At 52.6% G+C, this 20,875-nt stretch overlaps 1 protein-coding gene across 3 annotated transcripts in view; it reads right to left on the minus strand.

Annotated features, from left to right (window-relative positions):
• Positions 1–20,875, minus strand: part of ITPK1 (inositol-tetrakisphosphate 1-kinase) — a 155,033-nt gene that overhangs the window by 103,398 nt on the left and 30,760 nt on the right. For all 3 annotated transcript variants that reach the window (XM_019745416.3, XM_074327020.2, XM_074327024.2), the window contains one exon: positions 14,882–14,906. In XM_019745416.3, the coding sequence (XP_019600975.1) occupies positions 14,882–14,906 (25 nt within the window). The remainder of the gene's footprint in view (positions 1–14,881; positions 14,907–20,875) is intronic.

Raw genomic sequence — 20,875 nt, forward strand, 5'->3', positions numbered from 1 at the left:
ACAAAGGGGCGTGGGAGAGACACGCGCAGAACCACCACGCAGAGTGGGCACGGAGGGCAGGCTGAAAGGGGCACAGGCTGGAACAGGAGGCTCGGAGCAGCGTGGGGCGCAGTGGACCGAGCTTGGGAATGGGGTGACTGTTTTGCTGCAAAGGCCCATGCAAAATATTGGGGGGCTGGGTGCATGGCAGCCTCAGAAAACTCAGAAGGACAGCAGGTTTTTATGGGAAACCAGGGAGGTCTGTTTCACAGGGGGCAGGGTGAGGGGCAGTGAGGTTGGAGCAGAAAGAACCAGGCCATGGGGGTCAAGCCCATCTGAGTTCAAAGAGCACAGTGGTTGGTAGTGGCTAGCTCTGTGACCTTAGATATGTTGCTTAAGCAAGTGACATATCTAAGCCTCAGTTCCCCCATCTGCAAAATGGGGAGAATAAACAGATCCTGCCTCTCAGAGCTATTCTGAGAACTAGCAAGATAAAAGTAAAAATGTCCAAGAAAGATGGGGACACAGGCTCAGCAATGACAAAAAAATGATTCAAAGTCACGTGGTCAGGATTCTCTGGGACAGTGACCCATATCCACACTGGAAAGTCTCCTCTAAAGCCCCTTCCACCAGGGAAGTCCTATAGGGATGGACTCAGGACTGCGCCCAACTCCCCCACTCCAGAAGGAAACCCGACAAGGTGCAAGCCGCTGTTTGATATTCTTTGCAGAAACTAACTTTCCCGTCCTCGGTTCTCTGAATACAAACTGGCAGCCAGAGAAGAGGGACGGCCTCCTAACACACCAGCAGCAGCTACAGCTTACTGAGTGTGAACTTTGTGACAGACTTTGTCCTAAGTGCTGTGACACTCTGTCCTTAAAGGTAGGTGCCCTGACAACGCCCTTCCAGGCAAGGAGGCTGTCCTGCTGGTGAACGGGCCACCAGCACTTGTGTGGATAAGGACGGTCCTTTGGCCACTATGTGATGCTTGCCGCTTCTGAGGGACGAGAAGTAGGGGGGTGGCAGCTCCCCAGCCCTCCAGGTGTCTGACAGTCTGAATTTCCCTTTGGCTGGCAAACCACACGTATGTACAAGGAGCAAAGCACCTGAGAGCAGGAGGGGCCCGCGCGGATGGACCAGCCCAGGGAAGCAGCCTGCAGCCCGGCAGGACTGGACCCCCTGGGGACCAACCACCTGCTCACCCCTCCACACTCCCCCTCCCTTTCTTTCCCTGGGTCAGGAACACAGGCAGGGCAAAACCCCATGGGCCGGGCTGCAGCCAGGCCCCAGCCCCCACCACAATGGGCAGACAGAGGGGGTCTGGGGCCTGAGTGAGACAGGAGGGGATAGAGGACACATGAGGGAGACATAGATGCCTCCAGAAGGACAAACTCCAAAACGATGGTCCGTTTCCACAGTTCCCTATAATGTTTGGGGTTTTTCTCCCTAAGAAGTACATATTAGTTTTATAAACTGCAAAAACAATAAATGTAATTTATCATTTATATAGCCCGAAGAAATCATCGCAGGTTTGCCCCACTGACATCAGGACCAGATGTTCAACACAACACTATTTATAATAGTGACAAACCAGAACCGTCACCACCATCCACCTGGAGAACTCAACAACTTTAGTCATAGAGGGCATGTGACGTAGCCATTATGGAAAAAAGGCTAAGTAGAAAGTTGCACAAAAGGAGAAATGCTAATAATATGCTAAGTGTATTTGTGGGGAGCATATTACAAAAGGATAACAGTTTTATTTAAAATCTATAAATACAGGTTCTATTTCTACGCACAGAGAAAAACTCAAAGGACATTGCTGAAATGTGCCCACTGGTTATCTCTGGGCTGTGGGTAAACATACTTTGCTCCCAGCAATTACAGACGAGGCTCTTCTGGAAAGTCATTTTCAAACTCCCTCAGGAGGGTCAGAGAATCACACAGGACTGGGGGGAGCTCTGGCCAGCAGCCATGGCCCTTGTCAGCTGTTTGCAGCAGCAAACAGGTCCATAAAGGCCCAGCTGGAGGGTCCCTGGGCTGTGCTGGAACAGACTAACTCATAGTCAAGGCCAAGGCCTGGCTGTGTCACACCTCAGGGTGTTTCATCTTCTCCCCATCAGGGGCTCATTGTCCCCAGCAGACAAATGAGGGCACTGAGGCCGCAGACAGCAAAGTAAGGGGGAGGAGGCCCGCAGCTGGCCTGGGGACACCCAGGTCTCTACTAAGTGAAAGCCTGGAACAGTCATCCTAGAATATCCAGTCAGCACACAACCTTATCAAGCCCTGGGCTTAGGGGAGGACCAGACCTCCCATTAATCAAGTTTAATAAACGTGTGCCCCCCCTCCCCCCGGGTATGTCCCCTCTCCTGTGCCAACCTCCCCTCACCCCAGGCCACGCTCCTAGGCTATTAGCTCAGTCCCAAAGGCATCCTTTCCCTTCCAGGCTTCTGATGATCCTGTCAAAACACTGCAAAGAACTTATTGCTACTTGGCAGGGCCTGCAGCAAAAATATTGGCCCGGCAGAGAGAAAGGAGGGAGCCAAGGGATGCTCCGTGCCAGAAAACCCACCTCTCCCATCCAGCAATTAGACAAAGGGGTGCCTTCAAAAGACCCCTCAAGTGATCTCAGGAGCGAAAACCAGGGAGCTGCTTAGAGGGCCTGATCCCCTTCAGGGAGGCCTTCTCGCCCTCCCTTGCCTCACCTCATTTATCAATCTCGTCCCTATCTGGTAGATGAGCCTCAGAGAGGTTTTGCCACTTGCCCGGGGTTGCACAGCCACAAAAAGGCCAGGTCACCACACTCAGTCCAGGGAGGCAGCCAGCCTCCTGAGCAGAGACGGCACCGGCTTTGCCATCACACACTCTGGAATCCAGTCCCACCTCTGCTTACTGCTCACTCACTGGGCAGCACAGGGCAAGACGCCCGCCAGCCTGAACCTCAGTGTTCGCACCTGGCAAGTGGGGTGGAGGCAAAGCACTAACAGGAGTTCCCCGGGCTGGTTCACAGAAGCCCAGCCCAAAGACACCAAAGCATTTTAGAACTGTCACATGGGCATCGCAGAGCTCTGATGCAATCTTACTGGATGATTACTGCCGAGACAGTAATCTTGAGAACCCAGGAGCCCTGAATGCTACCCCAGGACACCTGACGAAAGCCTCCGCCCCCATTCCCATCAGACCGCAGAGCACCTCCCAAGTGGCTTCTGTGAAAGTGATGACTGAGCCCTGCTCCATGGCCAAGTTCCCGGGACACAGTGCAAGTCGGGATCTCCTTATAGGGTATGCTCTGAGGCCATTATAGAAAGTTCAAAAAGGAATACTCAGACTGCTGGTTGTGCTGAAAAACAGGCCTGCATGGAAGGAGAGCAACTGGGTCCCTGACGGGGCTGCCCCGCCTGCCACTGAAACAGGATTATCAGAGAACTTGGGAGAAAGACAGGAGCCTGCGGTGGTTCCACGGGAGATCTCAAGGTGAGGGTGAAAGAGGAGAAAGACGGAACCACGTTTCAGCTCTGGGTTCATGAACGTCCGGAAAAACCATGAAATCTCAGCTGCACGCAGAACTCCCAGAGCCTCCCCAGCCAATGAGGAGCTAGCACGCAGAATTTAAGGGGAGCAGGGAAGCCCTCTGCCGCCAGCGTCAGGGGTCAGCGCCCATCAGAGCTGATGCTTCACCCCATCCTCACTGCACCCAGGGAGATGCAGAAAGAGGGTGGAGTAGGTCAGCCTGTGGCTCCAAATGCACCCGCCAGGGCAAGCTCTGCTCGAATCCCAGCAGACTGCAAGCAGGCTGCACCCATGCATCCCTGCATCCAGGGGAGGGCCTCGGGCTGCCAAGTCCAGGCGGGGACACCTGAGCGGGGACCTCACTGGACCCAGCAGGCAAAGGAGCCATGTCAGCCCTGCTCCAAGCAAACCAGATGGATGGAATTTGCACTGCAGACAGTTCTGGTTTCTTTGCTTTTTCTTTACTTGGGATAACCAATCAAACAACAGAGATCCTTTCATTTTGGCTCCTGTGTCCAGTCATTCAACTGCATGACACCCTATTCAGATGCATGTAACTTGTCCAATTCGAAGTCCAGAGCCTGAGTGTGCTGGACACAGCTAGCGATGGCCCAACACCCATTCCCCATCCTCCTCTTCAGCAACAGAACCCCGAGTTCATATGAGGTGACAGTGTATCCAGCAAAAAGACCACACTTGCCAGCCTGCTGGCCACCAGGTGTTAGTAGGTCGGTGCAAAAGTAACTGCGGTTTGAAAGGTTAAAAATAACTGCAAACATCGCAATTACTTTTGCACCAATCTAACAGAATGCTCGATTCTGATCAAGGCGATACAGGCAGCCTCTGGGAAGGCCACCTAATGAGAACAGACTCAGGTGGGATGTGGGGGTGCCCTACTGCCTCACTGCCTTCCTCCTACCTGGAATGGAAACACGATGGCTGAGGGCAGCAGCCATCTTCAGCCAGGAGGTGACTTTGAGCCTAGAAGCCAGTGTGAAAGATGGCAGGGCACAAACAGAGAAAAGGGTTCTGTACAACTTTATGCAGCCCCCACACCAGCCCCAGGCTGCCTGCTTCCAGCATCTCTGACACAGACAGAAATGGACTCATGTCTTATTTGGGCCACTGTCATTTCCAATCTGCTACGAGCAGCTGAACGCAAAGCCTGATGGCTCCACTGTGAAATGACAGGTGGGCAGGGTGTTGGGAGAACAGGGGCTGGCCAGACAGAAGGGGCTGGAGGTTGGGGTCCAGGAGAGGACCCCAAAAATACAATGTCCTTGCATGAGAGACTCATGGCCGCCATACTTCTGCTTCTCTTCTAGTTCTGCCTTTTCATCCAGGTCAAGACAGAGATCTCCTGTTTGTGACACTGACAAGGTCCTTCAACATTTTAAGAGGAAGGTTCAACCTTCTCCATGTTTTACTCCCCATTCTGAGGACTTACAAGTTCTTCCCTTCTGCGGTGGCAATCTGCTTTCCCCACATGCACTGCCTGCCAGGAAACTCAGCAGTACCCGGGGCGCCTCATGGCACTGCTGCCTGTCAGGTAACTTTACATCGTCCTCTGTGCCTCGGCCTTGGTGTACTTCTTCTATCTTACTAACCTTTCCTTCGGGGAAGGAGTATAGAAAAGCATTCAGAACACCAAAAGCCAGGAACATCCCGAGACTATGAAATTAACAAAAGCAACTCATTTATCTCTTCTGGGAATAGTTAAAATGGCAAGTTAACCTAATAAATTTGCACTTCGTAAGAATAAGGAACTCTCCAGTTCATGTGTACTTTCTGACCTTTCAAAATGGTACTACACAATATATCAACCTGTTGCTGGGAAAAGAAAAAAATCCCGAGACCTCTCCCCCAGCCCCGGCCTTCACGCACTACCCAGGGCAGAGTAAGACCCTCCCACAATGTACAAATACTCTGTGATTCTATCTCCTCCATTCAAAGCCACCATCCGTCAGAACCATCCCATTAAATGTTCACATCTCAATCTCAAAAGTACGAACAGGTTTTTAAACAGGTGTCAGAGAACGAAGACGGGGAAAGGGTATGTCAGAATACGCACGGGGGGGAATGGAGACGTCAACAGCGGTCACTTTTGAAACATGAGATGATGAGACACTTTTCCGATTCCTATGTGTCTGTAATATTTTATTATTTTCCACTGGTTTCCAAAGACTTCTTGATAAGATACATCTAAACAGCCAGAATGCACACGAAGCGGGCACAGCCCCAGACGCTGCTGTGGTCCACGGCCCTAAGGAGCTTATGGAGAAGGGGGAAGCCCAGGACGAGGTGCACAGGGCATGTAAGGGCCCCGATGAGTGCGGGGAGCTCTGGGCAGGGTGTCCAGGCTTTGAGTGGCCATGAACTTGGTCAGACAGATGGGTAAGTGTCCACCAGATGGGACAGACAGGAAGAGGCTGTGTGGAACGGCAGGCTGGGGCTCTGCACAAGGTGCTCTGAGGGCTTCCTTGCAGACATGGCCTGCCTGGGCGCTCCGGAGCGGGAATCAACTGCCAAGGGTTTTGCGGACACCTCCGAGGACTGTGCCTTCCCTCTGCACCCTGGGCACTGCAGCCAAGCTGTGACAAGATGGGGGCTGGTTTGAGAAAGAGGACTCTAGCACGTGGGCAGCAGACGGGCCCAGACCAGGAGAGAGATCAAATCACCCCAAGCAAAGGAACACACGGAAGCACTGGTTTCGGAAATGATGCAAAACCAGCAGTGAGACATGGAGGTTAAGAGATGGGCCATGGAACCAGCGTGCGGGGCTGCAAGGCCAGCTCCGCCTCCTGCTACCGGCTGAGGGACTGGGGTGAGTTCTCTCTGACTCAGTTTCCTCATATGTAAAGTGGGAATAATCGAAGTTTCTCTATTAAATCAAGCTGATAACAGCACTTCCCTGGATTACCGCGAGGATTAAATTAGTTAATGTACGGAAGTGCTTACAGAAGGTCCCAAACACAGGAAGGCCGTGCAAGCATTTCCTCCGATCATTTCCCCAACTGTCACGATGAGCACTCAGAGGGGATGCGATGTGAACAGCTCCGCGGGACCCAGTCAAGTGACGCACATCCCGGCTCCCTAACAGCCACCCCAGTCCCAGAGGCTGACAGGACGCCAGCCAGGGCCTTGGGGACCTGCTCCCCCCACCCCCAGTGTGGTCCTTCACTCACTTCCCAGAGACCAGAAACTACCACAGTGCGGGCAGGGGGCAGGTCCAGGAGGCCACGTCCCATACCTGGCAGGACCCCACCTCACCCCTCGAATCCCACTCAGAAGAACAAGGACACAGACACACACTGAGGCAGGTACAGGTGAACCGACAGGACGGAGATCTGCCTGGAAACCATCCAGCGGGGAACAGGGTCCCCATGAAACGACAGACAACGTGCTCATGTACATCACTGGGGGGGGCACACGGGAACTCATCAAACTACGATCTCCAGTCTGGTGTGTCATGGGACTTTTCCCGTAATTGAAAGTTAAAAGAATAATAATAAATAGCCCTCTGGAGCCGAACTGCCTAGATTCCAGCCTCAGCTCCTCCACTCACTAACTGTGCCACCTTGGCAAGCTAACCTTTCTTTGTTTCAGTTTCCTTGTTTACAGTATGGGGACGACAACAGGACATACCCAACAGGGTTATTGTAAGGAATAAATGAATTAATACATGCCAATCCTAGGACGTTGGCATGCACAAAGCACTGTCAGCCATCATAATGACGAGCCAGCATGGCCGCGTGATGGCCACTCCACCATCTTCACAGGGGCATTCGCTGCTGTCAACACTGCCTGTACCTCCCTGGGGCCCCCCCCGCCCCCTGCGTCCGGCCCAGGACCAGGCATGGGGACGCTGCAGTAAACAGCCACCGAGTCACTGGCCTGGGACACACTCATGCAGGCACTGCAGGTTGGGGTGCAGAGACGGTCTACACGCCATGGGCGCCACCGCCCACAGGATCCTGATGCCTCAGAACCAGTAACGCCACTTCTAGAAGTCAATCCAAACAGGGACCTGAGATGGGAGCAAACACTGAGGTCCAGAGACGCCCCGGGCAGGGCTGTGTGCAACAGCAAGGCGGAAACCTCCTAGAACTTGAGGCTGCGGAGCAGAGATGAGGGTCCCAGACGCCGGGACACGTGACGGTGGGAAAGTAACACCGTCACCGTAATGGTCATTTCCAAGGTGATTAAGGAGGCCAAGCACATGCGCATCCATCCCCAAAGCGCAGGCTGCAAAACTATGGACACGGAAAAGCCCAACTTGGAGTCACACAATATGTAACAAACAGCAGATTTGTGGTACAGATAGACAGTTTTGAGAGAAACATACCAAAAGAATTGTTTCCATGACCCTCTTTGGGTTTTCATTTTTCAAGCTTGTTTTTATTTTCTGAGATTTCAACAAGGAGCACATATGAGTTAATGAGGAAAGAATAACAGAGATTTTTTTGAACACAGACCCTCAGGGCCTGCTCTGTCCTACGTGGAACAGCTCGGTACTCAGTTGACTCACCGAGCACTCACCAGGGCCACGTCCTACACCCCTCAGACATAAGCGAGTTCTGGCAGCCCGCGCTTGGGGGGAGGGCTCTGCCGGGGAGCAGGAAAGGTGTGGTGGGCAAGGCGACATGTGGCAGGTCTAACAGCACACACGGAAACCTGAGACCGGGGAGGGGGCTGGAGCGGGAGGGGCCAACTTCTTAGCCAAGGAGGCTTCTGGGTCTGAGGCACTGCGCTGGAGGCGCCCACCTCCATCCTGCTCTCCACAGCAAGCTGTGCACCCAGGTGGGCGGAGAACACGCTCCCGGACTTCACGTCAATCACCACCTCGCTCAGTCTCAGCCACTGGACCTGAGCGAGCCCCAGGAGGTGGCCCCCAACCCAAAGGACACCCACTGCTTGCACCAAAGCCTCTGCTACTCTAACATGTATCCTGCTTAACTGGGGGTCCAGATCCAGCAGCTGTGGGCTGGCATTCTCACCAGCTCCGGGGTGGTGGCAATGGCCATGGTGACACTGGCAGACCACTCTGGACAACTTCACCCCAGAACCACCTCAAAACAGGCGGCTACTTTCAAAGCAGACTCTGCTTCTGCTCATTCCATTTGCTTCTAACCCTTTCTATCCCTTCCTATTTGCCCATGTTCCTCCTTCCATCTCTGCTTTCCTGTGAAATGCTTACTCGCTACATGCCAACGAGGCCTCTGAAATCACAGATGGAATCCCGAGTCTGTGTGGAATGAACGGAACACGCCCAGGCACCTGGGGGCACAGGCGCCCAGCTTCCCTGCAGGAGCGCTTTTTGCGTTGTTTTCAGGACTTGCTCAAGTTGACTCAGCGACTCAAAAGCTGGGGAAAGAACACCCAGAACTGAGAATTGTGCCTCCCTCTGAAGGCACGCAGGACTGCACGGATGCCGGACACAGTTTCTATTTGCAACAGCAAGCCTAAAAACTCAAGAATAAAAATAAAACCAACAGAACTGAAACCATTCAGTAGACGTTGACAGCACTTAACATCATCTTGTGAGCGTGTTCCCACGCTTGTCCTCCAAAATGTGACCTCTTTTAATAGCTACTATAAACATTTGGTATCAGCAGACCCTAATTTATATAACTCTTCCTCCTGCCCCATGTATTATTATAAAAAAATATGATGATGACCCTGCTTACACATAAATTTCTCTATTTGTTTGTTAAATATATCTCCTAAGTAAATGACTGAGAGTGAAAACAATTTTCAATGTTTAAAAAAAAAAGACTCTGCATTTCAAACTTTAAAAACTAAAATCTTTTAAAAAAAAAGGGGGGGGGGGTTAAGCTAAAATCCACAATAGTTAGAAACCAGAAAAAGGGTGCTATGGGGTGGAGGCACATCCTTTGCACTAGGCAACGATCTTTCCAAGCAACACAGTTCACCTATAGCTGTATCTACTCCTGCCCATAAGCCGCACTGTTCCTAATGAAGGATGAGGAAAAAGAAACGCATTCCTTGAGCTTCTATCAGGTAGCTTAGATCCCATGGAGAGAGTGTAAGCCCATTTTAAAGATGAGGAAAGTCAGATCACACACAGTCAGAACACAGACTATCCGAAGCTCACGCCCAGACCTCTGGGCTCCTCTGGGAGGTCAAACATACACAAAAACAGTCTACACCCCAGCGGACCCCAGTGACCACATGGGGACATTTTGTGCAGAGTCAACTTCCCCATCCCGGGGCCTCCCTTCCTGGCGGTGCTGGTGCGCTGTCAGAGGTCAGGGTCAGAGTCACACGTGGGTGCTCTTCAGGGAGGCCCTATACATGAGGTGGTGGCAGGATGGTCGCCATGAGCTCTTTCAGCAACAAGGACGTCAGACACACCCCCCCCCAAAAAAAAAAACACCAAGGCAACCAATAATCCCAAAGACCCTTATGCCTGGCTCCAGAGCACCCAGCAGAGGGATCAGATGGAAGGAAGAAAGTTCACAGGTGCCAAACTCTACCTGGACTTCCATTACCTGGAAATAAATTCCAGAGAGGGCACCACGGTCAGTCAGCCAGGGCACCCTGGAGAGAGTGCGGGTGGCACAGGGAACCCAGCTGAGGATTAATCATTTGACACCTTTAAATGCATAACTATTTTTGAACCATGTAAAAATACTACCTAAATAACATTCATTTTTTAAAGCTGAATGGAGAACTCTGCATCTGTAATCCTTGGAGAGAAGCATACTCAGCCACGTGACCTTTCCTCTGGCTCTAAAAGAGGAAGGCAGCTACTGAAGTTCCATTGCCCGCATTCAACACATCTATCTGAACCAGCTTTCTCCCCGCCCCCACTGCTCCACCTCCTGCACCCTGAGTGTGGGAACTGGCCCCTCACTCTGCCTCACCCCCCACATTCACCCAGGCACCATTCCCTTGCTATCTGTCAGCTCAGCACTCCACTACTGCATTAATTCCAGCCAGACCCCACTAGGCTGTGGCCCCAGCCTCCCACCGGAAGACCCAGCTCCTTGCTCTCCAGTCCAGCCTTGTCTAATAGCCTCCCCTGTGCCCTCCCAGTGGGACCTTACTTAACCCCTGGCCTCTAACTGGAGCGTATACCTCTCCCACACAGAAGCCTCTCAATTGCCCCTGGCCCCTCGAGTGGTCTAGCCCTGCTGCACTCTCTGGCCTGGCCGCTTGCCAACTCCCTCATGGCCAAGGCCCCAGAGCTTCCAAGCCACTTGCATCCACAGACCCTGCTGCTCAGCCTCTGGGTTTTTCATGTGGCACACCCTGCGTGCAACGACATTCAAATACCTCACCTCCCCGTCCACGCTGGCACCCGCTTTATTCCCTACCAAGAGGCACCAACCTCCCCATGAGACCTCCCCCTGCACTCCCCCCTTTAAGTGCTGGCCCCGTGTCCTCACAGGCCCCTACCACAGCACAGACATGCCCTCCAGCCCTCTGGGCTTGCCCATGAGCCCGGGGGCCATCGTCACTGCATCTCCAATGCCAGATGCCTGGGACCCAGACCTCCAGAAGCCCCGGGCCCATGGCCCGCTCTCAGGCATCCTTCTATCTTTCTCGGTCTTTCCTTTTCTGCTTGATTGTCCGCCACCCGAGTCCCTGTTCTGAATGGTGTGTGAGAAAGGGGGCAAAGGCAGACAAAGAACTATCTTAAGCAAGCAACAGCGCTGGAGAGACAGACCCCAGGCCAGGCCTGCTGCACCCCTGCCCGCCTTGGCGAGCTGGGGGAACGTTTGCTTCCTTGCCTGCCTGAGAAACAGCGGCCTCTCCAAAGACCAGATTTCGTAATGTCTGAATTCCCAAGGAATTTGGAAGGAGGACAGTGAATCTATAATCAGCGACAGTACTTCTCACACTTACAGCTTGCTCATTTGCATTTTAAAATAAAACTCCAACCCCCCATCCCCCATGCTAACTGTCATCTTCCTCTGCACTTTGAAAATACCTGGGAAAGACTCCCCAAAGAACACGCTGGAGCAGGGGATGGGGGCGGGGGTGGGCAGGACAATAGGTATGTTGTTCTTTTGGGGTATTCTTCCACCAAATTTACAGCTGCTCTAGAAAGGAACAACGGAGACCAGAGATGAGGAAACCGCACAGGCCAGGCTTCCCTCATTAGCTCCCCCCACAGAGCCGGTCAGAATGGAAAATACTCCCAGGTGGTGCATCCAGAGCCCCAGGTCCACCCCCCTACACCCCTAGATTGCAGATGACCCAAGTGGCCAAGGAACGTTTCCTCCTCCCAACAAAGGCTCACTGGGCAGAGGAGCAATGATGGCTCTGCCATGCTTGGCCTTGGTCATTTTAGCACCAGCTGTTTCAGGGGCAGCAGCGGGAGGGCCTGGGGAGCAGGTCGAGCCTAAGTCCAGGCTGTGGCTTTGGATCTGCCTCTCAGCCAGGCTCTGTCAGGTGGATGAGGCTCATTGCCACTAGCCATGTTCACCCTGTCCTCCTCCAGGAAGCCTTCCTGACTTACCAGGCTGGGTCAGGAACCTCCTCTGGGACCATGCCAGTGATCGCCACCCACCTTGGCCTATGACTGCCAATTACAGATCTCAGAGCTGAAGGGACCTGACCTGGGCCTGTATGAGTACCCAACATCTGCAGCCTGGTACATAGCAGGCACCCAGGAAAGACTGATGAATGCTGCTGCAAAGAGAGATCAGTCGGCCCAATCCATAGCTACCAGCTAGGAGGGGCCCTCACCTCAATGGCGGAGTGAGGCCAACTGTTAACACCTGGAGCAATGCTAGAGTTGGGGGGTGGGGAGGCCTGTGCAGCCAGCATCCTTATTACAATAGTACAGAGGAGGACACTGAGGCAAAGAGCACCTGCAGACCATCACCGCCGTGACAGGTACCTGTGACCATCACTGTCATGACAGGTAGCCCCTCAGCGCATCCTGGCCCTGTGTCCTTGGCTCCAGCCTGAGCCCCAGAACTAAGCACAGAGCAGGACCTCCACCGCTCCTGCCCCTCCTGGCCTCGGCCTACCTGGGGCTTCTCATACTACGTGAGCAGAGAACGCTAAGTTTTTCTTATTTTCAAGCATCCCTGTCGTGCCGGGCGGCCTGTGGGGTCTCTGGTCCCGCTCCCCACAAAAGAACACAGGACATGGTGAGGCCAAAAAGGAACACCCATGGAGCCATAGATGGGGAGTCATACCACTACAGTCTCGCTGGCGGCTCGGTTGGAGACACAGGAAGCAGGAAACACACTATCTGCAACCCGCACTTCACCACTTGCAGGCTCAGCCCCCATCTTCTTGCTAGCCCCCATTTACTGCTAGTGTAGCCACGGCACTTGTATCAGTGGCCAGTGGCTCACTGGTTACAGCTGACAGCCAACTAGCCACAGCTGATGGCCATCTACTACACAAGTGAGCACCTTTCCATGTGAGGGTGAGAGCCTGGAAACTGCACTCCTGGCTCTGTCCCCACAATCCCTTAGCCTAACAAGCCCAGGTCAGGGAGGCCTGCAGACAAGCCCACTGCCAATGCCTTCCTGGGTCTCAGCAGACACACAGGCCCCAGCGAGGGGGCCCGAGAGCCAGGCGCTTTCCCTCTCTGAGCTGGTACCTGCCTCAAAGCCTGGTTTTGAAAAGTAAATGGGGTAATGTTCTAAAGCAGTGGCCTTCAAACCAAACCCCCAAAATAAATGTTTAAAACTATGTTTCTATTTGCACATTTTCAAGTTGACATCTAAAATTTCTCATCCTAAGTTTAAATACTTTAGAGGATGTAATTTCCAACATATTGTAAATATTAACATTTCAGAATAAAACTGTTACTGTTTCTCTTTTAAATGGATCCAATGGAATCTAAATATCACAGCAATTTGAGATCCACCATCATCCATCTTAAAATTACTCCTCTTAAACACCTGGCGTGTTTGCAATGTTTCCTTTGCCTCCTCCAATTTCCAGTCCACATCGCTCGGTGGTATTTCCACTATCGCTGTTTTACATTTAAAGGCAAAAAAAAAAAGTGTATGTTTAATTTGCTAATTTCATGTGGCCATAAAGCTCTAAGTGGCAAAAATTTCTTCTAGACAGATTTATTATCAGTTACTATTAGTACGTAATTGATCAATACGACAAAAATGTATTACAGAGATGTATAAGTAATAAGCATAAAAAAATTAAACCTTGTTAGAAATGCATCTCAGAAAAGATGAATGGGAATTTTTAAAAATTGTTTCATACATCCACAGATGGATTTTACCTATTGCTAGAATAAGGCAGAGTTTATTATCAATTCTCTCTCTCTCTTTCAATTTTTAATAGATGTAAGTGCTGAAACCACTGATCCAAATAAATAAGACGGAATGGAAAGAGATTTACCAAAGCACATTCTCTGAATTCCTTCAGAGGTATTTGCCGAGAATTACAGTAATTTATTATAAAAAATCATGTTTAATGTTCTCTCAGCTGACAACTCAATCAGGTCCTCTTTCAGTTTCACTGCAAGGGAAGAACTAGAAGCACCTCTCTTGCCCCAGGATCACAATGAGCAGCCACATGATGCCCAGGGGGGTTTTATGCCCTGCATCACACACCTGCCTGTGGATAATGAGAGCATGTGGTTCTTTCTATAGATGACCAGCTTCCTGTGTGCCAGGCACCATACCACCTGCATTAACTGAATTAACTCCTTTAGTCCTCACAGCCATCCCAGGGGACAGGCACTACTACTACTACTACTAGTAGTAGTAGTAGTATTCCCATTTTACAGATGATAAGACTGAGATACTGAGTGGTTAGGCAACTGGCCTGAGGTCACACAGCCAGTACAGTGAACCCAGGCGTCTTGCCCTACCTCTGTAGAGATGGGAGGGAGGGTCAATATGAATGGGCTGCTGGGATGGAGAGTTTGCAAGCTCCTCTCCAGGTCAGCTATAGGAACAAGCACATGAGGAAAACGAGGGGCTACAAAACGGACTTCTTAAATGTGCTCCCACCACCACCATGAAACAGTAACATACAAATGCTTCTTTCAAGTAAATGCTATCAATGCTGGCACCCCAGAGTACCCAATAAATGTGAAACGCTCATACTGTTCCTATTGCCATTAAACAGCAGAAAGAGAAGTAACTCCCATGACAGGGACAAACACCGCAGATGTTACCTGCCCACCCTCATCCCCACCAAGAAGCCCCACCTCTCCCCCAGCCAGCTCTTTCCACGGACAAAGCCCCAGGAACTCCACAAACCTGAGAGACCATCAGCCCCTGCCTGTTCCCTGCCAGGGAGGAAATCACGGAGAGTCCACAGGGAAACGTTAAAAACAAGGAGCATGAGAAGAGAAGCCAGGTGCCCAGGAGAGATGAATGCTAGAAGGCCCATGGGCCTGAAAGATGGGGAGGGCGTGGCCCGTACTCACCTGTACGACTTCTATCCCTCGCTTCCTGTGGAGGAAAACAAAGAAAACAAAGGTTACTCGGCAGTCAGGAAGCATCCTTCCAGAACATTCACTACAGCCAGCTGAAGGCAGGCGGGTAAGGAGAGCTGGTGGCTGCCCCTCTCAGGCCATGGTCCCCAGAACTGCCTCGTTCTCAAGGGGAAGGTCTATGAACTCCAAGCCAGTCCTCAAAGTCAGCTCCTGGGAAAAAAGAGGGTTGGTTCCCCAGAGGGACTTGGCCAGAGTCCTACAGAGCCCCAGCTTATTGCCCTCACAGCCAGCTGCGCTCCTCTCCAATCCCGGGGCCAGGCCTTTGTTGGCACAGTACCGGCCTGGGCTGCGGAGACCCACCCCACCACCATATTCACCACCAGCAGCTGGCTGCACACTTGGCCTGGCCTTTCAGGTCTGCCCCAGCCTGTCACACTCCAGCCTATCCACTCCTCCCCCCCCCCACCCCGTGCAGGAGGCCCCCAAACCCTTCGGTCCTGCCCCGGCTGCTTGTCCATTCCTGACCATCTCTGGCCCCCTGTGACACCTCTCCCACCCTGTGACTCTGGTTCAACCATCATGGCCCTCACAAATATCCCCCAGGCCTGAGCCTGGTATCCCTCTGTCTCCCCCACAATCCCATGGCCACTGTTTCCAACACTCATGCCTGACTCACCCCAACCCATTACAGAGCCTGGGTGGGACAAAGGCTCCCTGCCGACTCCTCCACCTGTGCCTCCCCCACCCACATTCCTTACTGCAAGGAGTTCTGGGCACAGGGGTGTGGCTTGGTCCCCACTTTCCACTCAGCCTTTAGGATCCCGCTCCAACAGAAGCAGCGCCCCCCAGAAAGCCAGCCCTGACCCACCACGCCCTCTCCCCCAGAATGCTCGTGGGGACTCAGGCCTGTGGCCATCGGGGCCCTTTGTTCCGGAATTCTGATGGGTTTTCACAGGGGGCAGAGTGCTAGGGAAGGCACTGCAGTATGGACTGCAGATGGCATGCCAACCGCCGTGCCCGTATGCATTTTCCTGCAAGAAAGGCTGGGCATCCCACAGACCCTCAGGAGTCTATGGCCTGGATGGAGTTCACTCGCCCGCACTCTGGCAGGGACTGTGGCAGATTCGATTGTGTGTGTGCTCCATGCCCAGCCACGGGGCTCGCCTGGCATACAGACACTCCCTAAACAGAAATGTGCAGACCATAGCTCAGTTCCTGTGCCCAGGCTGGGCCAGCACCCGGAGCACAACAAATGCAACGGCCATGGCTCAGAGAACAGGTACCGTCACCTCACACGGCACAGCTGATGGGACACCTATGGTACCAATTTTACATGTGTTGGTTTACTCATTCACCGTGTTTCCTGGCGCCTTCTGAGAGCCCGGCACAGAGTGGAACCTCACAAGGAGCCACTACATGAGTCCACAAGACTGAGCAAAGAGCGCTGACCAGGTCACACTGTGGGGTGTGCCCAGCCGCCCGCCCCTCGACCCCCAGCACATCCACAGAAGCCCCTGCCCTGCAGAACCCAATTTGAAAATCAGGGTAGTTGATTCGGGGATCCTTGCCATCATGCAGCTTCTCTGGCTCTGGAAGGAAGGGTGGCCAATCACCATCCACTTCCATGATTTCATGAGGGAACAAACTGAATACAATGGCACAGCCCTGGGCCACCAGAGCCCACGGCAGAGGGAGAGACTGCCTCAAAAGGAGCCTGTGCCACACCGTCATCTGCTCACAACCCACATCATCTCTGAGCCCTGGGGACACCTCGGAGCCCCTTGCCTCATTCCTACGTTGTCCTAGCCCCACCTGAGCGTCAGTGGCAATGAACTACCAAGGTCACTCGGCACGTGACTACAACTAGCCAGGTTGGGCTCAGTGCCATTTCCTCATGCCGGCCCCTGCTCCTGGATGGAAACCTTCAACAGCTGATGGCGAGCCCCCAGGGGAGCCCCAGGTGACAAGACTGGGACCGCACAACTGGACAGACGCGGACATTGAAGGAGACAGACGGCATGTGTACGTGACCCACACCAGGTGCAGAGGGCGTCCGCTGGGCGCCCAGGGCCTGAGCTGCCTGAGTGAATCCTCGCAGCATTCCGGTTATCCCTGCGTGGCTGGCATTCTCCTTGTGAAACCAAGGGCAGTCATTTCCACTCTGTCCACATGTGACATCATTCCAGACAGCTCTCCCTCCCACAGTCCTAAAAACAAACAGCTCTCTAACTTTGAAAACAGATGGAACAGGAACATAAAAGAAACAAAGTAATCTTGAGGACAGACAGGCTGAAAGCCTTAAGTAGAGTTGAAGGGAACAGGATAAATTACAACTCTGGCAGAAAAGAGGGGGCTCAGCTCCCCTTTCAGTTCACATCAGGCCACACCTTGCACCAGACTCCCTCATGGTGTGGGGGCTCAGGCGCCCGGGGCGCTGCTACCGGCTGCTGCCCCCCGCAGCCCCCCGCAGCTCCGAGGGAGGGGCTGTGAGGGCCCATTACTGGATGAGCAAGCTGAGGCCTGTGGACTCGAAGTGCGGGCCCTGGCACGAGGCACCGAAACGGGCAAGCCTGGTCTCCATACTCCAGGGCCATGGTGGAACGGGGAAACGAGGAGGGGGCAGGTGGAAAAGCACGCTCCCTCTGGCGGTGCGATGGCGTGCACACCACCGCAGCCCGCTGAGGAAAACAATGTAAACCTGTCGGGCTCCCTCCCTCATCAGAACTTCTGCAGGCCGGAAGTACCCACAGCCTTCAACTCCCAAGCAGCAGGCTCCTCCAATCCAGCCATGTGCAGGATGACGAAGGGGCAGAGGGAGAGGGGGTGAGGGACGGAGGGAGGCAGGTGGGGAGAGAAGGGAAGAGAAACCACAGAGCTAGTTGTCAAGTGATTAACTGTTCCTCCTGGAAACCCCACCTCCAGGACCAACCCGCCCCCCCCAGACATGCTCAAATGTACAATGTGCTTCAGGCTGTGTCTGGTAACTGACGTTTGGTCACAGGAATAGTATGCAACAGCTAAAAGGAATGAGGAAGTGCTCCAGGTACCCACCCGTTAGGCGTAAATTATCTCTTAAGACACTGCTATGGGAGAATGCCAGGTGTAAAACAGCCCTGTGTGCTGCATACAGTTACTTAGGTTAAAAACAACATCCAGGACCAGATGTGTGCACAACATCCAGTACACAGAAGGAATCTAATTAAAGAGTACCACAGAAAAATGGTCGCAGGGTGGCTTTGTGTCAAGGGCGAGTATGGCTGGGGTTAGGTAAGACTTGCTTTTCAATGTGCACTCTCATGCATCTCTTGAATTTTGTGCCATGTGCCTCTAATATAGTCTCAGAAACTAGAGGAATAAAATTTTTTTAATTATCTCTTAATAGGTAAAACTCTAGCTGCCAGCATTCCCAATGCCTGGCAAAAAGTAGCTGCCTGAGAATGGCACGAATCAACTGATTGATGAAGTGAAGCAAAGAGCCCAGGTTTTATCTAGAAAAGCTTCCAAATTCTCCTCAAAGAGCAGTGGAAATAACACCCATTGCAGGGCCATCGGAATGTCATGCCCGGGAACATTAATTCAGATTCTAAGCCCATTTAAAGACTCCAATACCTGGAAAACAGACTGGGAGGGAACACACTCCAGTGGTAAGTGTGACTGCAGCAGTCAAGAGATGTGTGTGGCTTTTCTCCCCTTTATATTTTCTTCTGTTTCCTAGTTTTCTACAATGAGCATAAAGATGTTAGCACCAAAATCACAGAAAAAGTAACAATAAAAGTTAAATAATTAAAGAATTGTGTTAAAAGAATTTTATTAAAAACCTGCACCTGGAGAAGAATTTTACAGGCTCTAAAACTCTTGTTTTCTTGATAAATATTGCATTAACAAGTTTTAGACAGAGGTCTACCCCACAACTCATAACTATAAACCTGTTTTTCTGAAAACTGGATAACTTTGTTAGGGAGGATCCATTTTGCAAAAAGACCCCCCACCCCAAATCCGAGGATAGAGGGGAAATTAAAATACTCATTTACAAAACAAACTATCCTTTCAGGAGAGAAGGGAGAACAATCTAAGAAGGCTTCAGGGTGGAGGCTGCATTTGCCACTTGAACAAAAACTGAAGGGAAACTAGGGACAGACATTGGGAAGTTAGAGGAATAACATAAGGAGTACCTGCTTCCCAAGATGTCTGGGGTGTGAGAGCATAAGACCCATTGAGAGGGCAGGCGGGCGATGAGTAGACAGAAGATGTGGGCACGTGCCAGAGGCCAGAATGTCACAGCTCAGCGTGGTCTTTACTCTGTGGGCCAGTGGGTCCCAAAGGCCAGGGCTGATGGCTACAAATCACCACTGGAGCTTGTCAAAAATATTAATTTGAAATCTAGTTCTGAAGACTCTGTCTGATTCAGGTGTAGGGGTGGGGTCTGGGAGGGGTTCAAGGCTTGTCAAGCACCCAGGTGTCACTCAAAGGCAGCCAGGTATGGGAATAGCTGCTAGTCCACCAGGACCAGCTCCTTGAGCTGCCGGAAGCCAGACCAGATTTGCCCAGGGTTGGGGGCTGTCATTCAGGGGCAGCCTTCCAGGTCTTGGGGACCCGAGGAAAGGACAGAAGTAGACATTGCTGCGATGCTTACACTCTGGGCACAGCAAGCGGGGGCCCCACAGCAGCACCAGGTGATGGCGGGATAGCGCGTCTTCCCAGAGGCTGGTAACTTCTCCATTTTTTCATCCATGGTGGTGCCAGGAGGTGGTTAGAAGCCCAGGACTGAGCGGGACAGACAGTTCCTGAACTCTCTGGGCAGCAGGTATACATGGAAGTGGGGTGTGTCTCCCAAGAGGAGAACATGGAACCAGATCCAACTGTTCCTTGTGTCTCTGTTTACTCACCGGTCAAGTGAGGAGAATCCTGGAACCCACCTCATAGGGCTGCTGGGCCCACACTGGGACTGCAGGCTCTGCCCTGCCTTCCTGCCTTTCGGAGCCGCCCCTCCTGTCCCATGTGACTCTGATGGGCATCAAACAACTGAGGGGCTGCAGCCCCTCCAGGGGTGGTCACCCAGCCTGGCTCCTCAGGTAACTGCAGGACGGTGTGGAACCTGAGCCAGGCCACTCCTGATCCTTCCCAGGACAGGTCCTGGGGGGCTGTGAGTAGCACAAAGGCACAGCCACCACTGCCTGTGTGCCCAGACTTTTGAGAAGGAGGCCGCGCCAGGAGGAAAGACCAGCAATCTCTTGTTGGAGGTCAAGGCCCTGATGGAGATGGCCTGGAGCCTATCTTGTCTGGACCTTCAGCTGCGGAATGTTGCAGAAACCAGTTCACACTTGAGGTTCTGTCACTGGCCGCTGTCTTACTTACTACAGCAGGTCCTCAGTAAGTGACAGCAGCTACCACGTCCTGACGATGACAGAAATTACCCTGGGTGACCCTGAACAAAGGGAAAGGGGATGACAAAGGAGCCCAGTGAAGAGGACCCCAAGCAGGAGGAAAAGAGCAGGGTCCTGGAAGCCAGGGAGACAGGACCATCAAGAGGGAGAAGCGTCCACAAGCCCACACCACAACAAGGTCACATAAGGCCTCAGGCACGGCCACAGGATGTGGTGTCAGGAAGCTTAACACTGGACACCTTGGGAATATGACCCCATCGAGCAGCAGGCCTGTCTCACAGCAGAGCCCGTGACAACTAGCAGCAGACACAGGATGGATTGCTGAGTCATCCTGGGTCTCAGCTTTCACATCTGTTAAATGGGTATGGCCTTTCCGGCCCAAGAGGTAATGAGACCCAAGGGCTGCAGGTAAATGAAGCACATGCAGATGAATCAGCAGGAGCAGGAAGAGAGGGATAAGCTGAGACACAGAGGTAACCCTGACCAACAAGCAGAGACAATCCAGTGGCAGGTGGGAAAATTCCAGCTCGGAGAGGTAGAGCAGCCACCAAAGAAGAGTGAAGTTCATAAAAGTGGGGCCCTTGGGTTCATCAAGAACTGC

This window comes from Rhinolophus sinicus, chromosome 3 (genome assembly GCF_057876585.1).
Source record: "Rhinolophus sinicus isolate RSI-liver-muscle chromosome 3, RSI-T2T, whole genome shotgun sequence".
Lineage (NCBI taxonomy): Eukaryota > Metazoa > Chordata > Mammalia > Chiroptera > Rhinolophidae > Rhinolophus > Rhinolophus sinicus.